Source organism: Neoarius graeffei, chromosome 28 (assembly GCF_027579695.1).
Source record: "Neoarius graeffei isolate fNeoGra1 chromosome 28, fNeoGra1.pri, whole genome shotgun sequence".
Classification (NCBI taxonomy): Eukaryota; Metazoa; Chordata; class Actinopteri; order Siluriformes; family Ariidae; genus Neoarius; species Neoarius graeffei.
This window is the reverse complement of record NC_083596.1, coordinates 44,009,334-44,020,477: the sequence shown is the minus strand read 5'-3', so window position 1 is coordinate 44,020,477 and position 11,144 is coordinate 44,009,334. Positions and strand designations below refer to the sequence as shown.

Sequence of the window (11,144 nt, the reverse complement as noted above, 5' to 3'; positions counted from 1 at the left end):
CTTCCTGAGGCATCCCCTCCCCAGTCTCTGTGCATAGAACTAGTGCTAAGTATGCACTGTCTTGTACAACCCCACTGGCTGGGTATTTTTATCTATTCTGCATGTCTTTGGACTGTGGGGGAAACCGGAACGCCCGGAGGAAACCCATGCAGACTCCACACAGAAAGGCCCCAGTCGGCCGTGAGGTTTGAACCTGGAACTTTCTGCCTGTGAGGTGACGGTGCTAACCACTGCACCACCGTGCAGGTCACTTGTTGAGGTTTGGATGTACAAGCTCTTGTTTAGACCATTCATCTCATCTCATTATCTCTAGCCGCTTTATCCTGTTCTACAGGGTCGCTGACTACGGGCGAAAGGCGGGGTACACCCTGGACAAGTCGCCAGGTCATCACAGGGCTGACACATAGACACAGACAACCATTCACATTCACACCTACGCTCAATTTAGAGCCACCAGTTAACCTAACCTGCATGTCTTTGGACTGTGGGGGAAACCGGAGCACCCGGAGGAAACCCATGCGGACACGGGGAGAACATGCAAACTCCGCACAGAAAGGCCCTCGCCGGCCACGGGGCTCGAACCCGGACCTTCTTGCTGTGAGGCAACAGTGCTAACCACTACACCACCGTGCCACCTTGTTTAGACCAGACTACTGAATATATCTTTTATCATAATAAGAATGCTACATATTGAATGGATAGGTGGAGGACAAAAGACTTAAGAGTTCTCTTTCAGTGTATTTCATGTTTAATTCCAACAAAGTCAACAAAAGATTGGCTACAAATCCTACCAAGTCTTGGTGAGATCTTTGTTTTGTGAACTGGCAAAGAGTAAGCACGTTCACTATACACACCTATTCCAGGTGTTAGGACTATTGAAAAGTTCTGTATTGCTATTATATGTTGATGGTAAATATTCTTGTACAGTAACCATAAAAGGCCCTATTTTTAATGTACAGTTCACTGGCTAGGATATAGAAGCCATTCTTTCATGTTCATACGATATGCAGTTTAAATATGTAGGAATTTCAGGGTATAATAGGAAGCCATTAAGGATTCAGCCCAGGAATCATACTTCAGCAATCCTCGAAAACATACATGGTGGACTTTATTTAAAAAAAAAAACCTTGAACATTATTCCTCAACAGAACATTTTACTGAGGGGGGAAACAAGTCCCATGATTAGGACTGCAACTCATGATTATTCTGATAGTCGATTAATCTGTCAATTTAATTGATTAGTTGTTTTTTTTTTTTTTTGAACATTCAGGTTTAAAATTGTTACTTTTGCAGCAAATTAATCAACAGTACTTAACTACATTTAATTAAATAACAGTTCACTAGCTACAATTACTGATGAATATTATCAAGGGGGTCTCTATGTCCAAAATGTGAATGTTGGCTGTTTTTTTTTTTTTTTTTTTAAATCATCGATTTCAATGTGAACTGAAACCAGGATGCAGAGTTAATGAGACACAGACATTAAAAATGTACAGTACACTGCGTATACTGAGAAAACCCATGTACCGTATAATCGACTAGTGGGTTGGAAAAAATAGTTAACTTCTTACAAGCTAATTGATTCATAAAAGCCTACTGTAGTGTTACTGCTTGCTGCCCATGAGTTGTTTTGAAGTGGAAATGTTCGTGTAGTCTAATAATACTTTAGTTAGATACATGACCATAAACGTGTGATACAGCCAGAAGGTCCAAAAGATCATTTTGGTTCAAGCAGGGACATCACAGCATGAGATTATTCACATTAACTTGTCAACTTATATCATGAGTCCGGCAGGATAGTATAAAGAGTTTCTCTGTACGCTGCCGTTTCAGTCTGTTTTTATACGGTGAAGTAGTGTGTGTGTGCCATAGTGTGCTTCCTAGCACAGTTGAACTATTCGATGAAGTTCCTTGCTAACTAGTTTTATCATCAATGTTTCTTGATTTTTGTTTATTAGTAGTTGCAGCCCTACCCATGACTACAATAATGAAATACTGTATTTCCTGAGGAAATTGGTACAATTCTGACGGAACCTGAAATGGCCTCCTTTTAGACTCCTTGGCCTTGTTTTGTTGGTATACAATTATTGACACTGTTGTAACGCATAATCTGTCAGCCCCCTTCTGGCTGGCGCATCAATGCGGGAAAACCTTTGCAATGCTGCCGTGTTGGTTACTCCTGTACCAGTGAAACATGCACTACCTTGTCATTGCTGTGCTGAGGATGATCAACCACCAAAGAATATTGAGTCAGTTGTGCTCTTATGGAGATCACTTTCAATTGAGAGACAGGTTGGCTGACAAAGTCTACACAGCATCAGATAGGTGACAGTCAATAAGTATGTAACTACTCGAAGGGGTCCATGGCCCTCCATAATTATTGGCACCTCTTATAAAGTTAAAGGGGGGGAAAGGTCAGGAAAAAAAAATCCACCTTTCGGAGTCGCTTCATCTCACTCGTGAAAAAACGAGGGACAAAAACTCAACCTTTTAACTGAAATAGATTTGTTTAGAGAGCATTCCCTCATCAAGAAAATTATTTTCAACAAAACCACCCCTGGATGTTTTGGTGAACACAATGTAACTGAAGCATGTTTCCAATTTAAATTATACAGTATTTGAGTTGACTGGAGTGTGTAGGAACTTTCAAACTGTAATCCATGACTGCCTGATTAACTAGGGTATAAATATGAGGTGACACAGAGGCCAAATTCCCTCAACATCAACATGGGAAAGATAAGAGAACATGTAAACCAAATGAGGGAGAAGTGTGCTGACCTTCATAAGTCAGGGAATGGTTATTAACAAAATAGCTAGTTGCCTGAAAATGTCCATTTCTACTATTGGGGCAATAATAAAAAAAATGGACACCAACTGGAACTGTTACAAACTTGCCTGGAAGAGGAGCCAAGTTTATTTTGCCCTCATGTAAAGTGAGGAGGACGATAAGAGAGGCAAAAAAAAAAAAAGGCGCTTTTTGGCTTTGACTCAAGGTGGGTTTGGCGTAAGAAGGATGGCTATAATGAAAAGAACCTGATCCCGACTGTAAAATATGTTGGAAGTTTTGGGGCTGTTTTTCCTCCAAAGACTTTGGAAACCTTGTTAGGGTACATGGCATCATGGACTCCATGAAATACCAGTACATTTTAAATCAAAATCTGGCTGCCTCTGCCAGTAAACTAAAACTGGGCCGTCACTCGATCTTCCAGCAAGACAGTGATCTGAAGCATATGTCCAAATCAACACAGAAATGGTTTGCTGAGCACAGAATCAAGCTTCTGCCATGGTTATTCTCAGTCCCCTGACCTGAACCCCATTGAAAACCTGTGGGGTGAGCTGAAGAGGAGGGAACACGAGAGGGCCAAGGACCCTGGATGATCTGGAGAGATTGTGTAAAGAGGCATGATCTCTCTACACAATTACAGGAATTTTTCTCTGAATAAATTTTTCAATTAAAAGGTTGGATTTCTTTTTTTTTTTCCTCTAACGTTTTTTACTAAGTTTACAAAGGGTGCCAATAATTGTGGAGGGCACTGTGTTTAATAGAATATCTAGGGAGTGTAGGAACAGGGTAAGTGCACTGTATAAAACTAGAAAGTGCATTACATATTTTGAAACCACGTGGTGCACTTAAATGAAACAAGCCTACCAACATTGTTTGTTTGGTTCAATAGTCATTTGGAGCGACTCTGGATTTAACATCGCTTGATATGACGGATGTTTAAAAGTGCCTAAAGGCCCACTTATACTTTCATCTGAACAGCCTTTTCAGTGCCTTCCAAGCCGTGGAAAGGCACTTTGGATTGACCGCAGCAAAAATGGTTTAGTCGTTTCAGTTAAATGGGCAACAGTGAAACGTGAAATTTCACATATCACGCCTTGCTGTTTACTACCCACTTCCTTGACTGATGGACAGCTGGGATTCTTCCGCTGTTATGAAAAGACATAAAGCTCTCACCTCTCTGAGGTTTGTTCCAGTTGGCTGTCAGAGGCAGTTGTTCTACATCATTACAAGTCTTTAGTAGTTAGTAGAACCAAATATCAAAGCTGTAAGATTTTAACTGCTTTTCTGATTCTCAGGTTTTCTGCTTTGCTTTTCCCTTTTCCCAAATATCACTGGATAATTGCTCAAGTTTAAAATGTAAAAATTAAATAACCTTAAAATTATCTTTAGGGTGAACATATTGCTTTTATATTGACACAAATCTGAATCTTTTTGCTGGAACATGTTTCTGTTGTGCTTTTCCAGCTAATTTTGCAAAGAAATACCACTCCGAGTTGACAAAAGAAGTCCTTCATAGTCTGTAGATCACAATGGGGGCGTACGTGTCTAAGATTCAACACCAAACTGCTATTCTGCTTGAGAGCTTGGTGCTGTTCTTCCAAATTTTTTTTGTCTGAGATCCAGCCCCAGTGTGTCTGGCTAGAAAGGGAAGAGCTTCATTTGACCAGAACACAGCCTCCTTGTTGAGCCTCCATCGTCTCACAGTCTGAGGGCACAGAGTGCATCTCTGGGTAGGGGGTGCCAGGCTCCAGGAGTGGGCTGAGGGTCTGAGGTGTTCGGGAGAAAGTTGGGCTGGTGAGGGAGGCATCAGCGTGATCCTGCACGGTTGGGTACCGGTCCTCTGACAGCTGAGTCTGGTGGAAGTAGGCCTGCAGAGGAGACTGCTTCTGTAGATGGAGCCTTTTCTGCTGGAGTCTAAAGATGGCATGTGTTTTTTGGGTGAGTGTACCTCAATTCCACAATTTACACTTGTGTAGGAAAGTAAGTTGTTAATTTTTAATAACTCATTCTGCACAGGAGATGGTATATTAACCGTTTGGGAGAAGAAACCAAGCATTTCTTGCACTCCTCACCTGTATTCCTGTAGTTGCTGCTCCAGTGTACGAGGTGTAGGATCCTTACAGAACATCTGCCCACTGCCAGCACCACTGACCAGCAGACTAGCCCTCTGGTAAAACACACATACATCATTCCAACCTGTTCTCCAATTAATCAGTCTAACTCGAGCACTTTCATTTCATGGTCTGTATTCAGGTGAGTTTTGAAAAAGGTACATTAGAGCCATGATGACTATGAGAAATTACAATGCATACCAATGCAAATTCTGGTTATTGTATCCTGCATAGAAGCCCAGCTAGGCAATTAAATCCTGAATGACAATACCTGCAGCCTCTGAGCAAGACACTGGGTTTCTAGCGACTGCCGTCTAGACAGCAGATAGGGGTGCATTTTAGTTGAAAACACTGCTGTGTCCTTTCCACTACGACATTGATGAGCTTCTCCCTGCAGACCAAATAAAAACAATCCATTGGTTAAAGGGCAGCCAAATGTTTATAGTGCATTTTTGAGATATCTGCTGGTAGACAGGAATTTCGGATTCTGTTTGCAGGATAACTGGATGATGCTACTTGTTTTAACCTGCTGTTGAAGCTCCAGGTTTTTAGGCTGGAAATTGGTGTCTCCATCTCTGGATCCCAGCGCCACTTGGGTTTTGTTCAACTCCAGAATTCCTTTGGTCCTGGCAAGATTTTGGAGGTGCTGCCGGAACACTACCAGACCTAGAAAACAAAAAGAAGAGTCATGGAAATTAAATAACAGCCAAACAAACAAACAAACAAACAAAAACTGCATAAAATGACCAACTAATGAACAGATTACAGACCTTGAGAACAAGATGCATCTCAGCAGATTATAGGAGCTAAATGGCAGGTGCTTTACTGTCAGTTTAATTGGACTGATTCATACCTTGACAAATGGAAGACTTAATAAAGGCTTTTTTTTTTTTAATTTGTATTTATTCATCATTTATTGGAGATCCAGAGTGAATATGAAATGGGCTAAGGAATGGAGGTACAACAGGGTTTTTCATACAATCTGACACAAATGGGTTTTAATAGCAACATCAAGTGAGAAAGTAACAGCAGAACGATGCAGAACCTGTAAATAGCCAACATCCAAGAAAAGTTAGCACCTTGTGTGAGAGAAGTGTCTGACGCTCGTCGTCCTTCACGAAAGCTGACTGATGAATGATTATGAGCCTTATGCTCCTCTGAGCTCAAGGCCTGGGGGCTGGGATTAGAAGGTTTCAAGCAGGGGAAGGTGGGATCTGCTTGACTGACAGGCATCGCTGTTGGCATGCCTCCATGGGGTGAAGGATCCTCGGCCAGGCTGAGGTCACTGCGTGTGGAGCCCAGATCGTATTCAGAGTCCATGCTGCCTAGAGATGGGTTCAAAGCCATGGAGAGGAGCTTCCCTATTGAAATAATATACCATTCCAGTATCAATTCATGTGTTTGTCTGTCCACCTTGCTATTCAAGCAACCTTCTGACCAGCTGTCAGACAGAAATAGCCATTTCTGTTGTGCTACCTTAACAACTGCCCATGTGTAACTATTTTAAAATCATCCATCCATCAGTTCATCTTCACCATCTAGCTATCCATCCATGACTATCTACTTACCTATTTAACCAAACTTCTGGGTCTGGTTGTTCAAAACATGGTTATCTTTTAACCAGTGGTTAAATCACTATTTAACATTGTTAAATATAACCTACTGTTAAACTGTTGTTCAAAATTCCATTAAAGTTAACACGTCTCCCGGCCTCCGTTATCTTTTAACCAAATGGCTACGTAAACATCAAAATGGCGTTCATCTTACAGGCGAACGCTGCTGGCATGTTCCCGATTGTTAATGCACACCGTCCAAAACAATACAGACGAGGACCAAACGAGTAACTTCAGTACAGCGAGACAGAACTTCAACATCGGTACCGATTTGGTAGAGAATCTCTGTTATATATTTGATTTGTTGCAAGATGATTTGGAATGTCCAACGTGAAGAAGCCATGCATTGTTCATTGAGGAGCAGGTTCTTATTGCCCTTAGATTTTATGCAAGCGGCAGTTTTTTTCCTCCCTGAGTCATCGGCAATACAATGGGCATCGAGAGAGGAACTGTTAGTAGAGTGGTTAATGAAGGACACAAGGGCATTTGCCACAAGTCCAATCAGCACATTACATGGTCTCGTGACGACATACAGGTACGGCGAGTTAAGGAAGGGGTTTACCTTTCCAGCAGTTTTCCAAAACGTCCTTGACTGTATAGATGGTATCCACATCTTGTTGGAAAGGTGGGCATGGTATTGTGGGATTGATTTTGACATAGTGTGATGTCATAGCCAATTGGTTTGTTAATGGTATGGTTAAATTAGGTTCAAGAAAAATTTTTAAATGGCTGGTTAACTAACAGCAGGTTAAAATTTTAAGATGGTTACAGGTTAATCTGCTGTTCAAATAACCAGAGTTTGAACAACTGGACCCTGGTCATTTACGAGGGGAGGAAATAAATATTCAACATGTCAACTAATTTTCTATTAAACATGGCTCCAGTGCGGCTCTTCACATGAAATGTTGAGCAAACATTTTAGGCTAGATTTTTTTTTAATGGATTGGAATATTAAAGTTTTTATTTTTTCTGTCTAAGTTTATTGCATTAATACCTAATGTCTGCTCAACATTTCATGTGAACAGTTACACTGGAAATATATTTAATTAAAAAAATTATATGAATTTCCCTTACTGTATCAAGCCATCATTTATCCATCAACCATCCATTAAACCCATGGAACAATCCAGCCATTTATTCCTTTCTTTCTGCTGTCTGTCTATCCATCCAGCCATCCCTGTAATTTGAACATCTACAGTGGTGCTTGAAAGTTTGTGAACCCTTTAGAATTTTCTATATTTCTGCATAAATATGACCTAAAACAACATCAGATTTTCACACAAGTCCTAAAAGTAGATAAAGAGAACCCAGTTAAACAAATGAGACAAAAATATTATACTTGGTCATTTATTTATTGAGGAAAATGATCCAATATTACATATCTGTGGGTGGCAAAAGTATGTGAACCTCTAGGATTAGCAGTTAATTTGAAGGTGAAATTAGAGTCAGGTGTTTTCAATCAATGGGATGACAATCAGGTGTGAGTGGGCACCCTGTTTTATTTAAAGAACAGGGATCTATCAAAGTCTGATCTTCACAACACATTTGTGGAAGTGTATCATGGCACGAACAAAGGAGATTTCTGAGGACCTCAGAAAAAGTGTTGTTGATGCTCATCAGGCTGGAAAAGGTTACAAAACCATCTCTAAAGAGTTTGGACTCCACCAATCCACAGTCAGACACATTGTGTACAAATGGAGAAAATTCAAGACCATTATTACCCTCCCCAGGAGTGGTCGACCAACAAAGATCACTCCAAGAGCAAGGCATGTAATAGTCGGTGAGGTCACAAAGGACCCCAGGGTAACTTCTAACAGGGATGTGATTTTTCTGCGAATTCGCGGAATTCTGCTTTTTTCACCTCAAAACTTGAAGAAAATTTTTTTTCCGATTTTTCCCTCATCCACATTCGTATCCTATTCGTTCCGACTTTGTTTGAAAGATGGCAGCCTCGGATTTGCATCTTTACGCCTCGATCACGGAGGCTGCCATCTTTCAACTCTTTGTTTGAAGCGAGCTTACGTACAGCTATCTAACAAGCGTGTTCATTGGTTGTTACAGAGCGATGAGCCAATCACGTACATCGTTTCATCTCAATGACGTAATTGCGTAAATGACGTAATTACGTCAATGAGATGAAACGAGGTACGTGATTGGCTCATCGCTCTGTAACAACCAATGAACGCGCTTGTTAGATAGCTGTATGTAAGCTCGCTTCAAACAAAGAGTTGAAAGATGGCAGCCTCCGTGATTGAGTGTAAAGATGCAAATCGAGTTAAAGAAATCGACAGAATAGTGAAAAAAAAGTTCCGCTGGGAATGGTTGGAGAAAAACCGCGGCTCGCCTCGGGGCGAATTACGTCACAAGGCGCGGGGCTAGCGGGCCCTGCTCGCACTGGTTCTTTGGGGTGTATGAGAGTGTGTGTGTGTGTGTGAGAGAGTGAGAGAGAGTGTGTGCGTGTGTGTGTGTGTGTGTGTGTGTGTGTGTGTGTGTGTGTGTGTGTGAGCGAGAGTGTGTGTGTCAGAGTTGCATGTTGACCATTTAATTGGCTTGAATTTGTTAATCATGACAAGTTTTTTCTTGTGTGTTTGCTTGCCATTTTAGTACAATTTTTAAGTCAGAAAACTTCAGAACCCAGGAGCTTCGGGGGGCTTCCCCCCTTGTCCCCCCACCAGGCCGCTGCCCTGGACCAGCTGGGGGCCTGCGGCTCCCAGACCCCCGGCTAAAATTTTCAGATAATTTCACCAGCCCCAAATCACATCCCTGTTCTAAGCAACTGAAGGCCTCTCTCACATTAGCTAATGTTAAATGCTCATGAGTCCACACCATAGCAGGGTTGCAAGGAGAAAGCCACTGCTCTCCAAAAAGAACATTGCTGCTCGTCTGCAGTTTGCTAAAGATCACGTGGACAAGCCCGAAGGCTATTGGAAAAATGTTTTGTGGACAGATGAGACCAAAATAGAACTATTTTGGTTTAAATGAGCAGCATTATGTTTGGAGAAAGGAAAACACTGCATTCCAGCATAAGAACCTTATCCCATCTGTGAAACATGGTGGTGGTAGTATCATGGTTTGGGCCTGTTTTTCTGCATCTGGGCCAGGACGGCTTGCCATCATTTGATGGAACAATGAATTCTGAATTATACCAGCGAATTCTAAAGGAAAATGTCAGGATATATCTGTCCATGAACTGAATCTCAAGAGAAGGTGAGTCATGCAGCAAGACAACGACCCTAAGCACACAAGTCATTCTATCAAAGAATGGTTCAAGAAGAATAAAAGTTAATGTTTTGGAATGGCCAAGTCAAAGTCCTGACCTTAATCCAATCGAAATGTTGTGGAAGGACCTGTAGTGAGCAGTTCATGTGAAGAAACCCACCAACATCCCAGAGCTGAAGCTGTTCTGTATGGAGGAACGGGCTAAAATTCCCCCAAGCCGGTGTGCAGGACTGATCAACAGTTACCAGAAACGTTTAGTTGCAGTTATTGCTGCACAAGGGGGTCACACCAGATACTGAAAGCAAAGGTTCACATACTTTTGCCACTCAGATATGTAATATAGGATCATTTTCCTCAATAAATAAATGACCAAGTACAATATTTTTGTCTCATTTGTTTAACTGGGTTCTCTTTATCTACTTTTAGGACTTGTGTGAAAATATTGTGTTTTAGGTCATATTTATGTAGAAATATAGAAAATTCTAAAGGGTTCACAAACTTTCAAGCACCACTGTGGCTGTCTATTATACGTCCATTACACCCCTCTGTCCATTTATCTATTCACTTGATTACCTTGCTATCTATCTATTCATCCACCCATCATAATCATCTGTCCACTTACTCATTTATTGCTTTGTGAAATTTGTGTGTACACGCACAGACCTGTGGCAGACACTGTGCCCAGTTGGCTGGTGCCCTCGGACAGTGTTTGTCCACACTGGCTTAAGTGGATGCTCTGTTCGTCTTCAGCCTCAATTCCTTCATCGATGGATGAGTCTGAGACAGTGCCTGAAAACGAACCACTGGCATTACGCACCACAACAGGGGGCAGAGACTCCAGCAGACAGCCATCCACCTGGAGAGGGGTCAGACACGCGCACACAAAACTGAGGAAAAGAGTAGTGATATGACAGATCAAAATCAAACACTAGGATGCTGAGTGTGTGGATTGATGGAGAAGATGCTGTTTGCTACTTTTGCACAGGATGCAAATATGACGAATTAATGAGTTGTTAAAAATAAAGCTATATTCAGAACAGGTATGTGAAATGTAAACATGTACTTTATCTGCATTACAGTAGAACTGGTGTAAAAAAATAAATTAAGGTATCTGGGCTTTGTGGGAAAATATTTTAATCCTGGGTTTTACAAATACCACTTTTCATTTGTGAACATCTCCTGCTCTAATGACCTTTAACATTTGTGGGCAGGATTATACCTGGATTAATCACCAACATGCACACCACATTATCCACTTACATCATGCATATATGGCCATACATATAGCCGTACATGTGTTGTATGGCTAACAACAAATGTGCTAATTGCACAAGGATGGCTCCTACTAGAGTCAGATTTATTAATAATGTTGGCTTTATTAAGGGAGGGGAGTACTCCGTTGAGGGAAAACTGCGT

The 11,144-nt window shown here is 41.4% G+C and overlaps 1 protein-coding gene across 1 annotated transcript in view; it reads right to left on the bottom strand.

Annotated features, from left to right (window-relative positions):
- Positions 1 to 4,420: 4,420 nt before the first annotated feature.
- sik2a (salt-inducible kinase 2a) overlaps positions 4,421 to 11,144 on the bottom strand; it is a 31,074-nt gene continuing 24,350 nt past the window's right edge. Inside the window, exons 10-15 of the mRNA XM_060912278.1 lie at positions 10,392 to 10,584; positions 5,976 to 6,257; positions 5,423 to 5,562; positions 5,168 to 5,287; positions 4,858 to 4,952; positions 4,421 to 4,699 (exon numbers count right to left, since the gene is read on the bottom strand). Of these exons, the coding sequence (XP_060768261.1) occupies positions 4,441 to 4,699; positions 4,858 to 4,952; positions 5,168 to 5,287; positions 5,423 to 5,562; positions 5,976 to 6,257; positions 10,392 to 10,584 (1,089 nt within the window). The 3' untranslated portion in view covers positions 4,421 to 4,440. The remainder of the gene's footprint in view (positions 4,700 to 4,857; positions 4,953 to 5,167; positions 5,288 to 5,422; positions 5,563 to 5,975; positions 6,258 to 10,391; positions 10,585 to 11,144) is intronic.